The 24,154-nt window shown below is 37.8% G+C and overlaps 1 protein-coding gene across 5 annotated transcripts; it reads left to right on the top strand.

Moving 5' to 3' along the window:
* Window positions 1-6: 6 nt before the first annotated feature.
* Window positions 7-22,274, top strand: DCUN1D2 (defective in cullin neddylation 1 domain containing 2). Of its 5 annotated transcripts, XR_005628053.1 has the most exons (8): window positions 7-160; window positions 2,521-2,737; window positions 5,936-6,104; window positions 8,538-8,668; window positions 19,001-19,083; window positions 19,951-20,221; window positions 20,330-20,426; window positions 21,079-21,096. XR_005628053.1 is itself a non-coding variant. In XM_039714147.1 (7 exons), exons 1-7 carry the CDS (start codon window positions 158-160, stop codon window positions 21,156-21,158), a joined length of 780 nt encoding a protein of 259 aa, XP_039570081.1. In that variant the 5' UTR covers window positions 7-157; the 3' UTR covers window positions 21,159-22,274. The 5 variants fall into 5 exon arrangements, 4 of the variants coding, with proteins under 4 accessions (XP_039570081.1, XP_039570084.1, XP_039570085.1 ...); XM_039714147.1 differs by lacking the exon at window positions 19,951-20,221 and having other exon boundaries at window positions 21,079-22,274; XM_039714150.1 differs by lacking the exons at window positions 7-160; window positions 19,951-20,221 and adding an exon at window positions 169-612 and having other exon boundaries at window positions 21,079-22,274.
* Window positions 22,275-24,154: the final 1,880 nt, after the last annotated feature.

The raw sequence follows: 24,154 nt of genomic DNA, 5'->3' as shown, positions 1-24,154 counted from the left end.
CCGGCAGCGCTGCGGGCTCCGCACCGCGACCCCGCGCTCCGCCTCTGCGGCCCGTGCCCGGAGCGCTCCCCGGCGGGAGGCGGCGCGGGCGGGCCGGTGCGCGCCTGCGCGGGAGGCGGCGCCGGGCGGTGAAGTTGGTGGGAGCGCCGGTGATAAAATGGTAGGTTGTGCGAGCCCGGGGGGGAGGGGAGGCGGCGGAACCGTGGAGGGGGTGCCTCGAACAAGCCCCAGGTACCCCCCGGGCTGGTGAGCCGAGCGCCCCCGCACCTCCCGCCGCGTCGGGTCCCGTTGCCCTGCCCGGGGAGGCGCCAGGCGCGGGGGACGCGCGGCGCGGGGACACGGGGACGCGCACCCCCGTGCGGAGCCGCTCTCCCGCCGCCTCCTCCGCCGGGCCGGGAGCGGGGAAGGTCACCGGGGGCGGCGGGGGAAGGGAGGGGGCCGGGCCCCGCCGCGGGTATTTCGAGCGCCGGCAGCCGGCACAGCGCGTACCTTTCCCTTTTTTGGGATTGGGGCTGGCGGGGCAGGTCACCGGAGCTGCCAGTCCCTCGCTCCCACCGGCCTCTTCCCGCCGCGGGACGCGGCAGGTGCAGCCGGAGGCGCCCGGTGGGAAAGGTGCCGTACGAATTCCCTTGCGGGGTCGGGGTGGCGGGGTCGGCCGGGGCTGTTTTGGGAAGGAAGGGCTCTCCTGGTGCCGCTGCAGCAGCCTCAGCGCTTCCCCGGGGTGTGCGGTGAGGTGTCATTAGCGCTGGGAGAGGGCTCCGGGAGCGCGGCTGAGCTGTGCCGGGATGCGGGGTGCGCATCCCTGTTCGGTGCCATCACGCGGGGTCGCGCTGGGACAGGCGCTCCAGGGCCCGGGAAGGTGCGCGGTGCCGCTCCGCCGCAGGGCACCGGAGGGACCGAGCCGTAGGAGCCGTGCTACGTGGCAGGGTAGCGGGCTGGAGAGCCCGTCTGTTCCTTATCGCTTCAAATAATTCAGCGTTTCGTTTCGCTAGAAAATAGCCGTGATGCCTGGCGTTAGCTAGGCTTGAAGGAGGACGTGGGGTTTGCTTTGGCGTTGTTGGCAGAGCCCTCTGTTTTGAAGTGATTATCGCTAAGTTTGTTGCCCAGAAGTTTATGTAACTGAGGAAGATCTAGGTGCAGAGACTCCCTTATCTAGACCTTCATGAAAATTTGGAGGCAGGCTGGAGCTTGCAGCCAAAGGATTATTAGTTATTTACTTACCAAATTGTGTAGTAGTTATATTTTTTACATTTTCCCTTCCACTGTACATATTTCTTGTGTAAAAAGAAACCCGCATGTTTCTTCTTATATTAGATTGGAAAGTCATGTAGGAAAGACCAACGTCCTTATCTTGTTTACATGATATGTTTCTTGTCACAGGACCATCTATAATCAAGACATCCATATGGGTACAAGAGATAAAAAGTAATCTGAAAGATGGTCCCATGTTTACTCCTCACTGGATCAGAATTCAGTTCTCTTTTAAGAGACACGTAAATTTTCCATTATACCTGATGATTTAAGCTGTAGTGGGGAATTTATACCAATTTCTCAGCTTAACTGTTGGCCCAGAACATGTGTTAAGCAAGGTTTACAAAATCGGAAAGTACAGAGTTTGACTTAAGCTATCTCCTTCTACCTCGAACTTAATGTAAAGAATAATGTTGAAATATGTTACCAGTACATTTTCTCCCTGTAAAATGCCCATTCCTACCTCTTGGGTGTTCCAGAAGTTTAGGGATATTGTTTCCATGTGGTTGTTTTAATTGAGAGAAACATGGTATTAATTCCTGTAGGCAACTGCACCAGGCTTTTTTGTTGTTTAATGTGTTAGTAGTATAAACATAGTTTTCAAAGTTTAATTAAAATTTTAGATCACATTTACAGCAATCTTATAGTTCCATTGTAACATTCAGCAGTCTCCAGTATACCCACTTCATCTATTTTATTTTTGCCTTATGTCTTCTGTTGGCAGTGTTTTATAACATAATTATATGATAAATGCTTCTGCCTTTTTCAGCCGATGACTGATTAAACTTTGCATTGTTAATTGTGGCTAAGAAAATATTAGGAAAACTCTTGGGTATTTTTTCTCCATGTATGGACTTATACAGAATTTGAGAATCTGTAAGTTGCACCCTTTTAATTTCTCTTTTTTATAACCACTAGGCATATCTTTCAGAAGATAACCATATTGTAATATGACGAAACTTGTGTTTACTGCTGTTACAGAACAGAAAAAACGACAGCATATGTGAGCAATAAAGCAGAAATACAAGTTTGTTACTGACAGAATATGTGCTGCTAAAAATGTATATATAGATGCTGTCATTTCAATTTTCAGAAGAAAATGCTATTTAACTGCAGAAGAACAAGGCTTTGTCTTCCTGTAATTCTGAAGTGAAAGTTGTCATCAACAAGAAAACTAAAACCTTTAAAAGATAGGCATTAGTAGTAGAATGCTGAAACAAACTTCTGGATTAGCTTCATTGGCTTTCCTGCTTCTTTTGCATCCCAAAGCACAAACTGAAATCGTCCCAGAAGGACAAGGTCCGCCAGTTTATGGCATTTACCCAGGCTGGTGAAAGGACTGCTATATACTGCTTAACACAGAATGAATGGAAACTAGAAGTGGCAACAGACAACTACTTCCAGAATCCAGACTTGTACTACAAAGAATCCATGAAAAATTCAGTAGACAAGAAGAAATTAGAACAATTATATAATCGATACAAAGGTAAGGTTTTGTTTTCTGGTGAGTTTTTGGTTGGTAAGCTTGGGGTTGTTGTTGTGGATTTTGTTTTGTTTTTTTCTAAATTATGTTGTGTGAGAAGTTTTTTCTGCTTTTCTCTCTACCATTGAGGAGTTTTAAGTAAAGCTTGCTAGCTTTTGCTTCTCACTGTGTGTTTATAGTAATAAGATGAGAGTAAAGAAAGGGTTTAAATGCTCTTAATGATCTGCCCACAACTTCTGTGGAGATTTCTGTAGACTTTAAAAGTAGGAAATTAAATTTCCAGTGAGGAAAAAGTGCCAGTTGTCAAATATTGTAGCAATGTTTATTGTGCAACTTATGTGATTTCTTGACAATAGCTGCTCTTAAATGTGTATGATGGTCTTTCCATGGCAAAATAATACATATTGTTATGCTAATATTTGGATGAATGAATTCTGTTCAGAGACAGTAATGTTTCTATACATTAAAATCAAAAATGTTTCAGATAATGTTACAGCTAGGAGTGTGACAAAACAGATAAGAAAACTCAAAAACTAGAAACTACAGCCTTATTTAATTCCTTCATGCTGGCATATTAGAGCAAAACTGATGTGCCTTTTCAGAGAGGTTTGGAGGGAAAACCACAGGAAAGTGGATTCAAGGCAGAGTTGTTTATTTTCCAAGTTTTGTTTTGTATCATTGTTAAAAGAACAAAAAAAAAGGCATTTAAATATGAGAAAGTATGTGATGCAGGTGACAGTGCTTGCTGAGCAGGGGCCATCTGGCTTGAGTGTGCGCTGTTCGTGTTGGAGCAGTGCAGGCTGGAATCAGTGCTAGCTCCTGTTGAAATCCATCCATCTCACATTTGAAAACATGAACTCTTAACCACTACTCAACTATGATTTTATATACTTTTCTAATTGAAATGTATGGCATGCTTTGTGTACACTTCATCCTTTTTTTATGTTACCATTCCAACCATTTTTGTTCTTCTTTGCATAATCTGTTCTATTTGAAGTGTAGGGATTCTTTAATACTTCATTGTTGTGTGGTAATGAATTATGTAGGGACAAAGAGGCAGCAATGCTATATCATTTCTTTGTGAAAACACAAACCCAGAGACAAAACTCGGAGAACCATGTTTTGGTTTTTATATATGTGTATGTTTACATATATATGTGTGTATATACAGCATATACATATATCTGAATCTTTTGTTTGCTCCTTGAATGTCAGTCTTTTGGAGATTGCTGGGCCAAAAATATATATTCAAATTCGTAAATGCTGTTAAGACTGTCTAAAATGGAAGAAGATATCATAAATGTTACTTGTTATTTATAAATTTCTAGCAGTGGCAAACTGCACCATCTGACTTTTGGCAAAGCAAATCTAGCCAGTTTATGTCAGTGTTTTAGTTAGCAGCACACCTTTGCAGTTCTGGCACTTAAAAACTGAAGGTGTAAACATTAAAAACTTTCACAAGATTTGACAGAAGACTATAAAAGTTTTGGTTAAGTACCTTACCTTAATTCATATCAGGCTTAAACCTGAGTCACTGGCCTCTGAACAGTAAGGGATTCCTTTGGTCTACAAAGCCTTTAGAATAGTGCACTATACTTGCAATCTGAAATGTCTTTTTCTGTGCTGTTTTTTCTTCATTTTCCTACCTCTTTATTGAGCAACTCTGTGAAAACAACCATTGCATTTTTGTTACTAGTCTGCACTATACTTGAAATCTGAATTTTTTTGTGTTTTTTTGTGTTTTTTTCTGACTTTTTCTGTGCTGTTTTTTCTTCATTTTTCTACCTCTTTATTGAGCAACTCTGTGAAAACAACCATTGCATTTTTGTTACTAGTTGTCTGGATGATGTGAAATATGATAGGGATGAGAAATCCTTGTGGAAATCAACTGGAATTTTTCCACTGATTTCAAGACAGTGAAATTTGCCTTCAGCTCTTCAACTACTCCCCAAATACACAAGAAATATGTTTTTTATGTCTTAAAAGTAGTTGAATAGATATATTTCCTTGTTATTTGGGATTGAAGGTCCCTGAATAATACCATGTGTGTAATTCTTGGTTTTACAGATGTGAGTCTGTTTGCCAAATTAACTTCCTCTTTCAAATTTACGATTTCTTTCACTGTAGTATTGGCTGGAAAAGTAAAAGAGATCTTAGCTTAAGAATTAAAATAAAATTCAAAAGAGTTTGTCTAGGCTTGATTTTTTTTTTTAATCAACTTATTGGATCAGGACTTAAAAATAGCATGGTTGAAAATGGTAGTAGTTTAAGAAGTTAGTATTAAATCTACTCAAGAGATGCTTTCTTTACATAGTCCGACTTATGATATTGAAATGTCTTCCTCTCAAAAGCAGAGAAAGACAGTTTTGTGCTTTGTAAAGTCTTCAGCTTTGAGAACTAGAGGTTTGGGTTTATTTTCTTTTGTCTTCAATTGTTTTTTTCTTCTCCAGTTATCTAAGTTTGCATGCAGGGGGTTGTTTGTTTGGGGGCTTTTTCTGTAAAATAATAATTTTACAGAATTATTATGAGGCACCTACCAACATTCGTAAAGGTACTAATGGGGAAATACTATGTTTTGCTTGTACTAAATTTTATTAATTAGCTTAAGACTCTGTTATGTTAAGGCATCATTTGAACAATGTTTTGGTGATTTCCCTGACTTTTAATTAAACCCCCAAAATGTTTAAATGTGGTCTTTAAGTAGATATAGTGGATACCCATATGTCACTATCAGGGAAAAAAAATCTGGGGTTTAACGTGGCACATGTGTTTTTGTTGGACTTGATTTTGGATTGCTTTGGGTTTGGTTTTTTAAGCTTAATGCACACTGACCAATATAAATATGTTGTACACTTTGATGTGCTTATCACCTTTATTGTTTCTAAATGTAGGCAGCATCTCCCGAGTTAATTCAAATCTTTTATAGGGGATTGTGGAGGGAAAACAAAATTGAGTTCTGTCACCAGGATCAGAAAAACTGTTCAGGAAGACTTGCAAACCAATTTCTCTGTAAGTTTACAGAATACTTAATCTGTTTACTGATTATCTTTTGAAAATATCTGGACTTCAAGTGAAGACATTTGTGAAGGTTATGAGAAAATGAATACCTCTATTATCCATCACATCGGAGCTGTCAGATGATTATTTGTTAATATGTTTTGTAACTAATTGTAATTCTCCTATTTCTACTTTGAACTGCAGACCCACAAGATGAAAATAAAATTGGCATTGATGGGATTCAGCAGTTCTGTGATGATTTAAGCCTGGACCCAGCCAGTATCAGTGTTCTGGTTGTGGCATGGAAATTCAGGGCAGCCACGCAATGTGAATTCAGTAAAAAAGAATTTATTGATGGCATGACAGAGTTGGGGTAAGTATCCATTTCTGCACAGTTTATAATGTAAGGCTGGAACCCAGTTTGTGTTCAAAACATTTTCACTTAAATCGTGTGAAGCTTTAAAAAGCTGTTGAGGCTAGTGCCAAGCTTAACAGGTGCAAAATGCCTGTAGTGTCTTGTCTTCCTTGAATTGGTGCTTTACTGCAAAGCCTTAATGACCACAGTAGGGGGAAAGCAAAACAATTTCTGTACAGCAAGGGAGTTAGATGGATTCACATGTCTTTTTATGTAGTTCATAGTAAGCATATGCATATTTGTGTTAAGGATTTGAGTTGGACCTCCTGCTGTTAAAAACTGAAAGTCAGTGGAGGTGTGTGAAAGGTAAAAAATGTCAGTGTTGAAGCAGAAAAGAAATAGGAAGACAGAAAAGAGCCTTCAAGTCTTTTCCTTTACCTTGCCACCAACAAATGGACACATCTTTCTTTTTGTCCATTTTACCACCTATGATTTCTTTCGTACTAGATACTTCATTTGTACAAAATATCTATGAAGAATTGAAATAAAAATGAGGATATTGGTGGTAGAAAATATTGGTCCAACTGTGATTTAACTGATAAAAATTCCTTTCTGGGTTATGGAGCTGTTCTGGTTAATAAACTTTGAACATTGCTTGTGCTTACCAATAAAGTCAAGCATATATCATAAAATAAATGACTCTTTTTAACAGATTAAATGGGTGGATAAGTACAGTTTATTACTTGTTCCTCTTTTTTGTAGCTAAACAATTTCATTTGATCTTAGAATGACACCTTAATCAATACATTTCTAGGACAGACCAAGTTTTAGGAAATGTGTTGGTCGCTTTTTGAACAGAGATTGTAGCAGTCTGATGTTTCTGATGCCATCAGTTACTGATTTCTTTTTAAGCTTTCCTTTTTAGGAAATTGTGATGAAATAACTTCTGATACTATCTGAAGTTCACTGCTTTATTTTGTCCCACTGGGTAACTCTGAGTAGAAATTACAAGAACAATTATGATTTTGTAACCATGGACAGAAATTAAGTGCTTGTGCTATTATGCTAAAGGTTGCCAGCATTTTTTTTTCCATAAAAGTGATTAAAAACCTTTTGCTAAACCACCTGTTCTTGGAAGAACAGCTGTTCTTAGGAGCATAATGTGGCTGTGCTGCTTGCCACAGCACTTAGTGAGAATTTGGAATGATTTTGTTACATACTTGGAGGCACAGTGTCTGTGGCTTTGAGCAGTGAAGACAAGTGAGCAGTCGAATGGAAAGACATTCCCCGAGGCTTAGATCACATAGCATCTTTAGGATACATATGAGAAGGTGTATTTATTGTCTACATCAAGTCCCTAGAAGAGGCTCCCAAACTGAGCTTCTGAGTTGAAGACTGTTGGCAGAATTCTTTCTTTTCTCTGCCAGGTACTGCTGGAGACCAGAAAGGTACTTATTTTTATCTGTACGGTGCAAGACAGTTAAAACTGCATTTGTGTTTTATGGATGTTGTTATAGTTACCCATCCTTTCATAGAATCTTTCTTGGATCTTTAGAATAAATACAAATATTTAACTGCAGGAAATTTTCAAATACACAGTGTTAGTTGTGATACTGCTTCTTTTGAAACCCATTTGCTTCACTTTGAGTTTCTAGGTGCAATTCAAGATAGTGGTAATGTCCTTGTAAACCTTGAATATTCATTTGATGCCTCACTGTGCCAGAAACACTTTTCCCTTTTAAAAAAGTGTGACTTCTCAGCTCAGGTGTTTTCACTGAAAATGCTTTGGTGGTATTATTCAGGGATGTGTTTCTCTTAGAATTTCAGTAACTTGATTCTGTCTTAGCTTACCTGTGCCAGGCTGTTACTAGCTTTCAGGCTGTCATTCAGGGCTTATTTTGTTCCTCAGTTTTATTCTTAATTGTTCTATGATGGGGAGAGAATGACTGTAAATAATGCTTCATTTAGTTGGAAGGTCCTGAAATGTTAAGATGAACTGTAAAAAAAGTGTGAAGCGCTTTATTCACAAGAGCAGGGAATAAGCAATGTCTATCTAGATTAAAGCAAAACCACACACTTGTGTTACAACAACTGTCTCAGGGGAAGGAATAACAGAGTTCAGTGAGGTTTGGATGTTCTTTAAGAACAGAATAGCATCTGTTCAGAAATTCATCAAAAGATACAAAAGAAGTTAAACCACTGAATCCTGTTGCGTTGTGTACCTAAAGGATGCCTGTATACAATGTTCCACTTAAAATTCTTTAGTAAAGGCACATGAGCATTTATATTTTTCACAATATTTATATTTTTCATAGTGCTGTCCACAAAGATGATGTCTTTTGTCTTAACCACTGGTTTTATTTTTGCTCTTAAACTAAACCATAAGCAAAGTGGGGGGAAAGTAGGAAGATATTTTAAATATATGCAAATAATGTAATCTCTTTTGAACAGGTGTGACTCCACAGAAAAGCTAAAAGCTTTATTGCCAAGGCTGGAACAAGAGCTAAAGGATCCAGCAAAGTTCAAAGATTTTTATCAGTTTACTTTTAACTTTGCTAAAAATCCTGGACAAAAAGGTCTAGGTAAGTAGAAAAAAAGAGAAAATGTCTGCAGTCAGTGAAGTCTTACAAATGTTTGCAGTACTACAGTATTCTCATTGGCAATTGTGTAGTAAACTCATTATTGATTTCTTTCACTGACTTCTCTTTCCCATCTTCTTTCATTTAATCTCTTCTTAATGTCCCCTTGGTACAGATAATTTAATGGGGTTCTCTGCCAGTATTGACATTCTCTCACCTCTTGTCAAATGAAGTTCCTGCAGTTCTTCAAGACCTGTCAAATTTTATTTTTTTAAAATACTGAGCTAGTGAGCTCTGTGTGTTAAGAACTACTGAAACAAGATGTCCATATCAGCTCAGGAGGAGGGAGAAAATTGGGCAAAAGTTACTTTTCTCCTTAAAATCTTTAGTTTTAGCTCAGTTTTTATGTAAAGTTTAGGAAAAGGGTATTATGGACTTCGTTTAAAACTAGTGAGTAAAAACAGTTATTGTTTATATTAAACTATTTTTCTTCATAAAGTTTGAGCTTTATCTCAATCCATGCCTTGTATTGCTGGAGTAAAACTGATACATCATTTAAATTCCATTTTTTTTCTTCAAATCAAAAATATCTAGTTTGTGAACAGATGAAAAAAACAGTAGGATGAAGTCCACTCTCTTCAATTTTATGTCCACTTTCAGAAGATCCTGTGTAAGAAGGAATTAATGTTTTGTACGTAGAATAGCAGTACCATGATCCCTGTTCTTTGTGCTGTGTGTGAGAGGAAGTGGTTTGTGGGTTTTTTTTCTTTTTTTTAGCATAGCCGCTTTAAATCTGTGTCTAAGTAACTTGGAAAGTTGATAAATGCATTTCTCAAGAACTGTTAGGAGAACAAAATATCAATTTAGACCTCAACCAGGTGTGTCTGTTCCACATTCTTGACTTGAATAACCTCTCTTTTTTTTGTTGTTGTTGTTGTTTTTGGGGGTGGGGGTTTGTTTGTTTTTGTTTTGTTTTTGAGTTTTGGGTTGGTTTTTTTTGTTTTTTTGTGTTTGTGGGTTTTTTTGTTTTGTTGTTGTTGTTTTGTTTGGGGTTTTTTTGTTTTAAACTATGGACAACTTTTAGCCAGTTTGTATTTTTCTTCTTTTTTTTTTTTCCAGCACTTCCATTTCTCATTTCATCTGTTACTCTCATGGCTCATGTGCCACTTTTACTGACACAAAAATGAAGAAGTCTTGTAGTGGCTCTGTGAGATTGGTTAGGGTTCTATCCCTTAGATATATTAACAAAGCTTAGTACTTTCAAATTGCAGGAAATGTAAGCCAGTTACAGCTGAAGCTGGAATTTATGGGATACCTAAAGAAGTATTACAGATAGCTTCCTGTTTTAAATGGGTCATTCCAACATGAAACTCATGAACTTGGGCAGTACATTGCAAAAGCTTTTCAGCTAAGCCTGTATGAAGAGAGGAGGAGGGGAGGCAGCCCAACCCAGATTTGGGAATGTGGCCATGTGGGAATCGATATCAGCCATGTACAAAGTCTGTTTCTGTCCTACTCAGTTTGGAGGCTTTACTTTGATTAATTCCAGATAGTTAAACATAATGAATAATTAGATTTGTTACCATCTGAGCTGGTAGAAATGTGTGCCGAGCTCTGTCGAGGTCATCTTAGAGTGATGACCTCTCCTTCTTCCCCACATGCACATTAGATGGCATTCAGTCAGTGTAGGATGCTGCTTAGCTCCTGCCCAAGCTGCTTGTCTTAAAGTCTTTCTGGTGAATTGTAACTTGGAGAAGACTGAGAGGTCTGTACGTTTATGTCAAGTAAAGGATAATCGTGAATAGTTTGAATTAATAAAGTAGAAATAATTTAGGAATTCTTTCCTAAATTTCAGTTGCAGGATATTTTAATGTGATTTTTCCAGGGTCTGAAGTATTCAGTGCTTTTTCTTGTTAGGCTGGGAGCTTAAATCACTAAATCTGGTAATTGTACTCATTGGTTAGGGGACTGATCTGTAGGCTAAAAGAACATTGTTTGATTCTTCGATATACACATGACCTATAAACATGCCTATTGGAAAACTAACCAAGTTTGACATAGTGCCAGTAACAAATGAGAAATTCATATTCTTAGCAGATTGTTAATAGAAACCTTTTATAAAAGAAGATGTAACTCCTTCTGTTGGGTCCTTCAGGCTAAGTGCTAGGGCATCTTTTTTTTTAATAAATAACTCTTGAGACTAGAGCTTACCAGAAACTTGTCTGTGATAGGCAGACTGACTTACACTATTATTTGTTTTTTTCTTGTTTGTTATCTTAACATATTGAAACCATAGGAAATGAATGAAATATCTTTAAAATGCTCAAGCAGCAATGCTTTGGTTATGAATCATGTTCACTGCTCCATCATTTCAGATTACTTTTTTAAGTCTGTATCTGCTGTTTTAAGAAATTGTGATGTGCAACAGTTACTTTATTTATTGTCCCCTCTCCTCTGAAAAGCACCAGGAAATAGTGATTTATGGGTTCCTTTTTAATATACCAGGTGGTCTTTAAATTTAAAAGGTAGAGAAATACTTGTATAGTGTATTCCCTTGTGTTAGACAGGGTCAACATCTACCAAAACCAATTCTTGCACATGCTTTTCTAACCAATTGCCTCTTTGGTATGCTACAATATATACTAAATTGCCTTTTCCGTTTCAATAGGTATTAATAAGATTTGAGATTTGATTTGTACTCGTCTTCTGGCTGAACAAGTTTGAGAGCCATTGCCTTCATAAAATATAATCTTAAATTTTTGATAGCAGGTTTCATTCATCTTTGTCCATCTTTGCTTAAACCTATTGTTAGATTTATTCTTTTTTTCTAGCATCTCAGATAAATCTCTGTTTCTGAATTTTCCAGTTTAACCAGCCAAAGTAAATATGCAGAATATATTTTTTTAGAGTGAGTAAGAACTTCTTACATAGTTGGTGATGATGTATGTGTCTTCACTTAGTCTCTGGACTGAGTAAAACCAACTACCCTGATAAAATTTATCTCCTAGCTCTCTGATACTGGAATTTTGTCTTCCAACTCTTATTTCCTTTGCAATCAAATTGACCTAATTTTCTCTTGCCATGTAGTACCCAAACAAGCCAGATAACCATCCATGTGTCTTAAGTATTTTGCTTCTTGTTTTGCATCCTTTTGAGTTTGCTTAAGTTTGATTCTGTCTGCAGTTTGCAGTCTGTTTTACTGTTGGGTTTCTGCAGCACTGCAATGTACCCAGCTGAGTCTGATCTTTCTGATCTGATAGTTCTGCAGTTGATCACTCCCATTAGCACTATGACTTTGCACTTCTCTTTAATGAAATCTTTCTTACTTACTTCCACATGATTTTCCAATTTGTCCAAATAGTTTTGAATCCTAATCCTGTCTTCTGTTGTGTTAGACTTTTTTCAGGTTTTGTCTAAGTTGCAAATTTAACAGGAGTTTTCTTTGTTGTATCATCTGAGTTACTTAAGTATTGGGCAGCGTTAGATGCAGGACTGACTTGCTTGGATGAGTTACTTTCTCCCAGTTTGGCAGGGAATACCTGAGATTCTTCCAGAACTTCTTTGATCACTATGAAGTTTCAAACGTGGTAGGAAGCAGTTTGAGATTGCTTCAGCATACTGAGGTGAATTTCACAGTATCTGGCTTCACTTCGGCAGCAGTGCTTGAAGACAGAGTTTCTGAAAGTTTTTTTTCTGAAATAACTATCAGTTTTTTCATTGGCTCTTTTTTGCTTGGAAAAAAATCTTGGAGTGTCCCAGACTTCCTGAAGTTATTATCAGCAGGACACAGTATCCATTATCACACCAGCTGCCATTTGTAAGATGGTGAGTGGGAAGGCACAGAAACCCTTCTTAGAAATTTTCTTGGTGATAGAAGAATTTTGATGACACCTGACACAGCTGTCTTCATAATTCAGAGGGGATTTTGCTCCAAGAAGGTGGTCTTGGAGAGTTGCAGTGTGTATAGTTCTTTGTTTTATCTATTTTTGGACTAGCCTGTCTTCTCTTGCGTTTTAATTTCTTCTTTTCCACTTCCCCTCAAAACCAATGCAAGAAATTCTGCTATTATGTAATTAGATGGGAAGAAATCCTCTCCAATAAACTAAGTTACATCTGTTCTGTCATGCCCTAAAATAGACACAGAACTCAGTACACCGATACTCATTCCTAGAAATAGGACTGCCTTTTATAGGAGTCTCTTCTCCACAGTTCATGTGGCGACAGTAGGGAATTTTTATTTCTCCTTGTATCTGCAGGATTTCTGCTGCTGTGGTCTCATCCAGCTCGAATGTTTGCATTTACTTTTGTTAGCTTAGTATTACAGGTGGAATGCCCCATCCTGGTTGAAGAAGTGACTGTAGTAGCAGTCCCCCAGGGTGATACCCTGTGTAAGGAGGGAGATGCAGGAGGCAGAAGCTCAGTGCATAGACCTGCCATGATGATCTTGAAGCAGGAAAGGATGTTCTGATTAATGTTACTAAGCACCCAACTGTCTAATGTCTTTCAAATACATCTGAATAGGTTTGATCATTATCCAAGAAGACAATGGATGCTTATAACTGTTAAAACTGTGGCTCTCTAAGTGGTGGACAGAAGTAAGGAAAAAAACCAGCTAAGTTTCAGCACAGCAGTGCCATCTCAATGGCTGCATGTTGGACCTGGAGTTCAGAATACTTAGATATTAAACTTGATTTGCATTTTGTCTTTATATTCTGAAGGTGCAGTTTATAAAATTATCTGGTTTGCCAGGCAACTTTAAAAATTATTATGAATAACTGTGATTCTGTCTTTAATCTGCTTTCTTATGTTCTTACTACTGTATATAGTGCAATGAATCTTAAAGTTTTGCGTAGGGCAGATTCAGAGAGGTTTATCTTGTATTCTGCTCCCAAGGTTCAGCTTATCCACTGCAGTCTGAGTGAAATTTTGTATCCTAGCTCTTGTTGGTAAGTGTATTAAAGAATAGGATTTTAGGTCTTTTGTCATGTTGTCTACAGAGCAGTTCAGATTTCTAAGGGCACTTTCAAAACAAGGACGTAGCTCTATCTCTTTTGTTTTGTTTTGGTTGTTTGTTTTTTGAACCTGATACTTGCTTTGATTCTCTTACTGGGTCTCCCTTTGAGCCCCAAAAAGACATGCTCAGGAGTTTGTTAGAGTTTGTTTCAGCCCCAGGGAGGAGCTTAATGCATTCTTTCATGGTCTTCACCTTCCAACATGGCAACAAAAAGCCAACTGGGTCCTTCATCACTTCTTTGTGATCCCTTCGTCTGCTTGCTGGCTCAAAAGGTTGTGCTTCCTTCTCTCTGCCAGTTTCCTGGGATCAAGCAAGAGATGAAAGATGAGGAGGGCATTCAGACTTGAATCAAATATTACCTCAAGACCAGAAGAATGACTATCTTTGAAACCGGTATGTGGACTTCAAGGAGGTTTCCTCTCCTATAAGCAGATGAGTATAATGTACTCTTTTTAATTGAAGCAACATCAGCTTGGCTTTTATCATAGCAATATCTCAAGGTTCTTTGAAGAGATCTTTAGACATTAGGGAAGGATATTTTTTCTTTCTATTTTGTTTTCTTTTTTTACTCCTGTCCTTCACCCAAGCTGGTTATCAAGATGTCCTCCCCTTTCAATGAAGAATTAGATTGATAGGCAATATGTAGGAGTGAGTGCATGGAAGAAGTTGAGTGAGGTCTATAAATGAAATTTATATTTATTTTGTAAGAGGTCTGTAAATGCTGTATTTTAGGTGTTCCAGTGACCTTGGTTTGTGTGTATGGTTCTTGCTTTATTTTTGTTCACATTTTCTATGTCGAAAATGTCAGCAGTTGGGAAGCTTAGTATAGAAGAGGTGCTTTGATCAGTAAAAAGGTGGCATAACTGCCAGTTCTAATGCCTCACTGATTCTTTTACTCATGTTTGGGCCTTACTTGGGAAATGCACACCCAGTCAACTTTGTCATCTGTTGTCATTTTTCTGAATGGTACATGGAGAGATTTGCAGAGGTGAAAGGATTTTTGAACTGGCTTCAATCAGGTTCATTAGGCTGCACTCAAACTGCTGCTCTGACAATCATCTCCTAAGTCTAACTTGCATTCCAGAGCAGTTGATCTGGTTTTGTGCTTAAGGTGATAAGCAGACATGAAAGGTTCTGCATGGAACCAGGCTGCTTCAGCATGGCAGATGCTGAGGCAGAGCCAGTGAGCACAGCCAGACCCTGCTGGGTTCCTGCAGTGCTCCTCTGAAATCCATGTGCTGTGCTTCACCATGCCTCCTGTCCACCACAGGCACTTGAGCCTGACACTGCATTATCTGTCCCCTAACACAGGGCACTGGGGAGCTCTTTGCTGATGTCTTTGCAGGGATGAGTGGATGCAGCTCAGCTAGATCCCGACTTTAGCCATGATCTGTATTTTTATCACCCCCTTAACTTGTTCTTTCCCCTCCTGCCTATCTTCTGTGGGGGAGCTTCCAGTTGCAACTACAGCCTCTTTTGTTCTAAGCTTTTAGCAATTCAATTAAGTGTTTTTAGGTTTAATCCTCATGGTATATTCTTGTTACTTTGCTGATTAGGAAAGAAGAAAGTAATTCTTGTGTCTGTGTTGTTAGCAATTTGACTGCCAAAGAAGACTCTTAAAAATCATTCAGAAATGAAGAAACAAGGAATTTATTAACTCACTGAATCTTGCAAGTGTTCACTTGATGCTTATTGGTCAGGCACGTATAATAGTCCTGTTGTTGAGACAGACTGACAGCAGCTTCCATTGTTCTTACCTATGCATCAGTTTCAACACAGTGTTGAAAAGTTACATTAGTAATTCAGGTGAATTAGTGATAGTATTCTGTCCATTTCAAACAGGAGTGCACAAACAGGTCTTGTTGGTAGGGCAGAGTGAGAGCTAGAAGGCTCTGTTTGGCAGAGGATGACGAGTGAGTGCTGCAGTCCCAGAGGGCGGTTTTGGCACAGCAGGTGTAAATCAGCTGCGTTTTGTGTTCCTCAGAAATCCTCCTCTCCAGCCAGGTCCTTGCTATCTGTTGATTTCTCTTTTTGTTAATTTCTAGTGTGCAATGACTTCATTGCCCTGGTCCAAAATCATAGCATGAGGAACTTAATTTGGTTCTTATTTTTTTCATGCAGCAATCTAATACATTTTTTTTCTTAATAAGATTTGGTCAAATCTTAAAAGTAGACACACACTGTATTTCTCCTTCTGCATTAATTGTGCTGTTTGTTATCACTGTAGAGGAGGCTAAGGTTTTTTTAAAAGCCAGTTTAGATTGAGGTTTTAATGTTTGAGGATAGATCATACTGCATGCAAAATGCTATTTCTGAATGAGAAAAGCTGATTAAAGGTCTGCATTGCATCCAGCTCTCACTAGATATTGACACTGAAAATATTTTTGGGTTGAAAGGAAAGCTCAAACTATATAAATGTACAGTATATGATGTATTTTTGTGATGCTCTTTAACAATTTAGCTATGTTATGCTTTGGATATGAACATGGATGTTAGCAATGAAGTCTCTTAAATTGTCTGGGTGTTTTGAGAGATCCATGCATCTGTCTTCTTCTGTTTATAAAACTTATATTATTGCTCTGTAATGTGGGTAGCATATATTTTGGTATAAAAAAACCCAGCATATTTTATAGTTGTAGTTCGATTTTTATTGTCGTGATGCCTTTGTATCTATACAGCATTGAAAGAGGTATTCCTAAGACTGCCTGAGGAATTTTTGCCTTGCAAAAGCATCTTCCTGTGGGCATGCAGACCCCTAATGGCATAAGGGCTTTTCTCTTTTTTCAGTGTCTATCAGTGCAGCACTAATTGTAGCAGATCCACAGCAGTGCTGTTTATTGATACCACTGTCAGCATGCTAATGGAGACTTTGAACTCTCCAACTAGATCTTCCCTTTAAATCAGAAAATCCTCTTTTTTTTTTTTTTTTTTTTTTTTTTTCTTTTCGGCCCAGTTTTTTCACCCTAGGGGGAAGCATCTTCCTGTGGGCATGCAGAACCCTAATGGCATAAGGGCTTTTCTCTTTTTTCAGTGTCTATCAGTGCAGCACTAATTGTAGCAGATCCACAGCAGTGCTGTTTATTGATACCACTGTCAGCATGCTAATGGAGACTTTGAACTCTCCAACTAGGTCTTCCCTTTAAAGCAGAAAAATCCTCTTTTTTTTTTTTCCTTCAGTGCCAGATTTTTCAACCTAGGTAGGGAATTGTTTTCAAACAGAAGTGTAGGCATATCCCCTGAGATTGTGGCAAACCTGAAGGCCTTGTTTGCTCTTGTACTTTTAGGCTGCATAAACTGGCACCACTACTGAAAGTGATAGTCCCATCTAGTCCTTGTGTTCAAATAACACTTGTGTTAGTTGATGGCTTTGTGGGATTACAGTGAGCCAGATGAGAAAGATGGACCTTTTTTGCCCCCCCTTAGCAAGTTTTACTGAAATGAGAACTTTCCTCCATGTGCCTACTGGGAAGAGCAGCTCCGGTGTGGATCTGTTTGATCCACTGTCCTCAGTGGGATATGCATTTATGTGTTGTAGCAAATAACTTCTGCATCTTTGTGCAGGAGAATTCATTGGTAGACGTGTGTACAGTGTCAGCTGAAGACAATATTTCACATGCATTGTATTAAACAGACGTGTGTACAGTGTCATTTGAGTGTCAGCTTAAGACAATATTTCACATGCATTGTATTAAACACAATTTTACAGTAATCACCTTAACTTAATACTCACTTTGACAAAAACCAAGGAAGTGTTCTCTCTTCTTTCCCTTTTACCTCTTATTTTGTGGTACCTTTAATCATCTTTCTTTCCCTACCTGTACTTTCCTCCTTTTTCCAAGGAATATTTCCATCAGAAGTATGAACTTTTCAACTATTAAGGTGTTATTTCTTCAAAGTGCATTTTGCTTAAAGTTGTCACATGATAGATTTGCAAGGTTTGCTTGGGGAGTTTGAGTCTTCATACAGAAGCCTGAGTGAGTGGGATCAAAGCCAGTTACTTCACAGTAAAGTTTAGAAACTGTTAGGCTTCTCCTTTTTCATTCTTTTTGCTTTTAATTTGGGATAACAGATAAGAATAATTCATCTGCATATCTAAACAGCAAGTAATGCTATTAAGTACTCTCTTCCTCATATTTTTTGTGAAAAATGAGCATGGTGGCATAGACAGGAAGAGCTGAAGGAAGTTTATTAGAGCATAATTCAAGTTCTGTACTGAAGAGCACTGACAAACACTGGCAGCACTGTCCCTGTGTAGATAGGTAGAGGCATATTGCATTTCTCTACATCTCTTCATCCATGTCTGAAACAGGGACTCTAGGGGCATGGCTGTGTTAAAATCTGGAACATCTTTAAGACATGAAGCTTGATTTAGGATGGCAGTGTCCTGTTTGTATTGTGATATGTACAGTTTCAAAAACCATTCTTCCTTCTTGTAGGTGCAGGTTGAGCTTCTGTTTTATGTGCTATCACAGTACTTTCTCTTGAGCTTCATTTATACTGAAAGAAAAAGCTGAAATGGTTCTGTGGTTTAAGAAAGGCTGTGCCTTATATTATGGTTGCCCAGTAGTTATCATGTACTTAGTGCAAGCACCAAAGCCATTAGGTGTTGTGAGCTGCTGAGGATGAAAACAGGCCTTCAAGGAAGCATCCTTTCTACCCTTAAGCTGCATCTAATATTGCTGCTGCCTTTCTGCTGGAATATGTGGCAGTGCTGCATCTTCCTTGAACCCTGCTCTCAGATCACTGGTCATGATGCAGAATGGATTTGTATTTTCACTGTTGGGTGTAGGTGTTTGTCTATTGAATGATGCCAGAATTACTGCTGTAAGGGATAATACCACAGATAAGTTACTTTTTTCATCCCCTCATGTCCTTAAATTTCCTTCAAAGTAAAGTACAAAATGTGATAAATTAAGAGGAGTTGACATCTGTGGATTTAAATGTTTTTTTCTATCAATATTTGCTATTTTGTGCATGTATGTGTATATTTTTTCTTTTTTGATTTGCAGAGAGATTTGTCATTAAGAGTCCTGTTTCTGTAGATTGAAAGTAGCTTTAATCTGGCTTTGGTGGATGGTGACAAATATTTTAGTTTTATTGATTTTGATGTTCAGTACAAAATCTATATTGTTACTGCTTGTCTTCTACCTTTTGGGTCTGGGACAGTAGAAAACAATTCCTTACAGGTTTTTTTAGTGATTTTGCAAGAGTGTTATTTATTTGTATTATAATAAACGAGATGTAGCATTAATAGTTTAACCAGAAGGGGTTTATTGCTTATAATGTACTGCAATATTTACATGTTGCTTTATCTCTTGCAGATCTAGAAATGGCAATTGCATACTGGAATTTAGTCTTGTCAGGAAGGTTTAAATTTTTAGATCTCTGGAATAAATTTTTGTTGGTAAGTATATACTTTATTTCTTACTGCCTATCTTATTCCAGAGTAGTCTGGCTTTTTTTGGCTGTATGCTTCCAATAACAAAAAGATGGGATATCTCTATACTTCCTTCAGACCTTTTCCTTTTTGAAAACTGATATAAAATGCCCTCAAATCAAGCCAAATGAAATCTTCTCGTATGGCTTTCTAATTTAGAAGAATGCAAAGAGATGCAGCAAAGTTCTGCTTGCTTAATCCCATATCCTCCTACTTAAGAAAGTTCCTGCATGGAAGGAAGCCATGATTGTAGATGGAACTGGTGCTGCTGATTCTCAGTGACAAAATATCACAGCTGTGATTATTGTGAACCATGTATTTTTACCATGCTCTGCCTTTTGTAGTTCTAATGTATGAACTCAGTCTTTTTAAATCGGTCATACCAGAATTTAACATTAAAAGACTTTCCATTTTCAACACAATTTTTTGCCTCAGTAATTGCGTTGATTAATTTTTTAGCTAATAGTAGTGAACTGATCTTGACAGTTTGCTTATTACTAGTGCAATTCTGTGGGCAATGAAGTAGAGATGCATAAATTAAGCTTAGAAATTCAAAAATATTCTTGTAAAAAACCCGATTCACTCATCCATGTTTCTACATTTGCATGTCTATATAATTACAAAAAAATGAAGTTAGATAATATATAATTTATCTTGATTTTCTTCTTCATTTTATCTTTTTATCTGGAGTTTAGAGAAATAAAAGGTCTTTCTGCATTTTTGTCCCCCAGTGCTTAATAGGGAAGGTGTACACTTTCTGAAATATTTTTCTGTAGTTTTTTTCTAATTTTTTTGGCATTTTTGTATTTATTTGAATCACTGAATAATGTCCAGTTTCATCAAGAGGGCTTCTGGAAACATTTCATGTTGTAACTGCCTCAGTACCCTGGTACGACATCCAAATTCAGATCTACAGATGCAACTGAAGAAAAATCTGCAAGTTATGACCTGGTATTAAAGTGTGTTACTTTAGAAGAAACATTTAACCTGAACATTTAGTGGATAAGAAATACTTAAATTAAAAGATTTCAACCTAAGAGAGAAGCAAGCAGAAAGTCTTTCAGATGAATTTCTTTTTGTTATTGTTTATTTTAAGACAAAGAAGGTGAAGAAATGTTTGAAATATGTGTATTTTTGTATGTGTCAATGTAAAATACTGCTATGGAATTTGAAAGTAGTTTGGACTGAACAGTACTGTTATTCCTCTGTACAGGAACATCATAAAAGATCAATTCCAAAAGATACTTGGAATCTTTTGTTAGATTTTGGAAATATGATTGCAGATGATATGTCCAACTATGATGAAGAAGGTAAGCAGTACCTGAATATCTTCAAAACTTGGTACAGCAGAATTAAAATACTGCAATAAATGAACAAAAGAACGTGTTGTTACCTTGTGTCCTAATTTGTTTACCCTTAAAGTTTCAGCTGACAGTACAGTGTCATTGCCAAAATAGTAGTGATAAGAAGGTTAACTGGTTTGCTGTAATTTGAAAACGGGTAAAGATGCAGTCACACCATGATAGAGCACATTATTTGAATGTGTTATTCTACAGACTTCTGAGTGAAACAATGTTTTGTACAAAATTTTTGCTACCCTAAATGCAGTTTACTCTGTTACTAATTCTGTTTTGGAATGTGTGCAGAAATAAGTCCTAAGATATGAATGGCTATAATAAGAATGCCGTGGTTTTGCTATCAGCTAATGTTTATAGTTTTAGCGTGGAGTTCTGTGTTTTAAATATTTGGTTGTCTTAAGAACTATTGCTGAAAGAAGAGATTCAAATGTGAAATTTATTAGTTAGGTGTTTTTTTTCCAAGTATTTTATCATGTTGTGCCTGTTAAAGTTAGACAAGGCCAGAAATGTCAAGATGAGCTTCTAATCCTTTGTATTTGTAGACTACGCCAGTTTACTGCTGGTAATGGTTGGCTAATTTCTCAATTGCTTGATTTCTCTGTAGGAGCATGGCCTGTTCTAATAGATGATTTTGTGGAATATGCACGACCAGTAGTCACAGGAGGAAAACATAAAACTTCCTAACCCCAGATTTGTCGATCTGGACTAAATGAACTGCAGTGGGTAATGAAGATTTGTTAGCTGATAACTGCACGTTGGTGCTGGTTTCAGTGGTCATGATGACATTCTGCAGACAAAACTGCAATTCCTCCTTTCTGCCTAAAGAAAATGATGACGGACGTGTGGACACTTCAAGAACAAACTCAGAAGATCCAAGCTGTTTGTAGGCTATTGGCTTCAATTATTGTACTGGTTGTATCATATAGGATGTAGATTTTGCATGATTTTATACTTTGGAGAAGTTTAACTAGAGGCCATTTTATTAAAGTTTTGACAGCACAGCATGCCATTCAGTTCATAATCCAAAGTGAACACCAGCAGTTACATAAATAAAAATGTATTATATTGTACTTATATTAAAAGCAGTATTTGTGGTATATAAATTAAATCCATAAATAAAACTTATGCAGTATGTTGTATTTTTATAAAAGTTAGTTCTGTGGATCTGTCTTAATACAGAGTTGTAAAAAAACCCCAAACAAATGAAGGTATGCTTTTTTTTGTTTTTAACTTATTGCCAAAATGTTAAATTTGTATTTTTACATCCTAGGTGTATACAGTGATTACATCCAGCCTTTTGCTCTCTCCCAATGAATTTGACTTCCTCATTTTTCTTGTTGAAGTGCTTGGACATGTGACAATAGCATTGCTGAGGACAGGCTGCTGCTCTATGCTGTGTTGCGACTCCAGCTTTTTGTAGTAACCATTTTAAAGCAGACATTAAACAACCAAAGATGCTTTTATAATTCATGTTTAGTTATCATAATTCAGTTAGTCTCCAATATGTGTTTTATTTATTTTTAATAATTAACTGGTGGAATATGGATTTTATTTGTAGCTTGAAACATATCATACATTTTAGCTAAGTGTAACATAGTTGTAAATTCATTTCCTGGCACTTCTCACAGAAAATAGATGTGAGTAAGCCCAAAGACTTAACTACTTGGCTTCCATGGTGGAGAAATAATTAGGGGTAAGGAGACTTTATATTAATGATTACAAGTGTGCATGCCTGTGAATGTGTTGTGCATTCAATTACTTTTAAGGGGAATAAAAAGCAAATTAATGCAGTTTCTGTGATCTCAAGGCTGGTGAAATTGGACCAGTCTTACCAAATCTGGATTTGTTCAGTCACTTGTTTATCCCCTTTTGCCAGCCACCGATTATGAAGTGCACAGTGGTGTCAGTCTTCTGTTTCTCATCAGTGTCTTCTGATGTCTAAGCACAAAAGTTTTACCAGAAACTATTCAGTGTGTCTTCGCACAGGGCTCTTGCAAATGCTACCTCATCAAAATGAGTTTGTCATAGCCACTGTAAAATTTTGTTAAAATGAAGAGTTGCTAGAGAGTATGTACAGCTATGATCAATATATTTTCTGTATTTAAGGCTGAATAGATGCAAGAATTTTGGATAAAATAGTGCATTAAGTTATATAATTTATATATCTGTTTGGCTTGGTCAGTGTTGCATGACAGCAGAGTCTTTTATTTTGTAGTTTCTAGGGTATAAAAGCTTACAATTCTCTTAAACTCTAAATATTAGAGTTTCATACAAGCATTATGTTAACACAACCTGCAAGTGTACATGCTGCATACAGAGACTGCCTTTGTTCTTCCACTTGCTAGAACTTCGGTTGTGCATGGCATTTAAAAAGCAAGACGAGGGAAAATTGGTACAAATTAGTGATTTTTCTCTTAGTAAGAGCCTAGCAAGCAAGTTACAAGTGCCCTGTGAGTGATTTGTTATGAATATTTGTCTTTTTTTGTGAGTGTCACCCCGGCCAAACAGCCGCCAGGTGTCAGCGTCTGAGCCCGCTGCTGCCTGGTGCTCCTGTGCAGTTACCCACGGGGGTTCTGCCAAATTGCTGCTTTCTGACTGCACCTTTTTAGAAGGGCATTTGTGTAACTCCAAGTATTCTACAGAAGTCAGCAGAGAGCTAGAAGTAGTTATGCTCTTTTTACTGTGTTTGATTTATCTATGCCTCCTCCCCAAAACCAGCCATTTCTATATCTGTCCCACAGGCTTTGCAGAATGTGTAACATCCTGCAGCATCAAGTGCATTTATCTAGCCAGAAGCAATGGAATGCTTGTTACTGACACAGTTGCCATTTAAAATACATAGATAAAATCTAACTGACCATAAGTAGCTTAATCTACTGGTATGTGATGTAACTGAAGCTTTATAGCACTAGAGCTTGTGAAACATTTGCTCATGATGAGAGCTCCATCAAATCATTCTGATGAACCTTCTACCTTTTAGAATAAATAGAGCATAAAAAATGCATGTGGGATGAGGGTTTTTTTCCTTGTTAATCAGAGCAAGAAGGAAGGGGTGCTTAGCCCAGGATTCAGTGTGTGTGTGCACATACACACACATGTATTTACTCTTACATCTCATTCCTGGGGCGATCCTTCATGGGTGACAGTGGAAGACTAGGCAAAATACTCCAGAGATAGTAGTTGATCCTCGTGAGCCAGCTTTTGAGGTTTGCTATGCTTTTTCTTTTCTTCTTCCTTGTCTTCTACCCATTTTAAACCACATGTGATTTTTACATTCCCATATGAAGTAACACCTTCACACTTAAACTGTCATAAAAATGCAAATAAACTGCTTTCACCTTAAAAGTTTTCTTACGTATTTTAAAAATTTGCTGCTGTCCACAGTTTCACTTTACAGCGTACTCTGACTTCCATTTTAAGTAAGCTGATACAGTGGTAACACCTAGGCTGCTCAATTTATAATCCTAAATGGTACAGATGTCTTCAAGTTGTTCAGTGCATACAGTATTACTTCACAGATATGCTGTATGTATTTTTAAACTTGGTGCCAAGTTGTTTGGTTTGAAACGGAGCCATAGGATTTGTACTTGCCAATTCTAAATTTAAATGTAATTTATCATGTGTGTCATGCCAAGGAGAGCAAACCTGCAGGCATCTGCTCGTTCAATGCACCTGGGAGA

This window comes from Passer montanus, unplaced genomic scaffold (assembly GCF_014805655.1).
Source record: "Passer montanus isolate IOZ18808 unplaced genomic scaffold, ASM1480565v1 scaffold3, whole genome shotgun sequence".
Taxonomy (NCBI): domain Eukaryota; kingdom Metazoa; phylum Chordata; class Aves; order Passeriformes; family Passeridae; genus Passer; species Passer montanus.
This window is presented reverse-complemented; position numbering and strand designations above follow the sequence as displayed.

Coding starts and splice junctions, on each gene's coding strand:
- DCUN1D2 (XM_039714151.1), top strand. CDS start 1,163: ATGAAAATTTGGAGGCAGGCTGGAGCTTGCAGCCAAAGGATTATTAGT. Junction 2,738..5,935: donor ATTATATAATCGATACAAAG/GTAAGGTTTTGT, acceptor TTTGAACTGCAG/ACCCACAAGATGAAAATAAA. Junction 19,084..20,329: donor TCTGGAATAAATTTTTGTTG/GTAAGTATATAC, acceptor TCCTCTGTACAG/GAACATCATAAAAGATCAAT.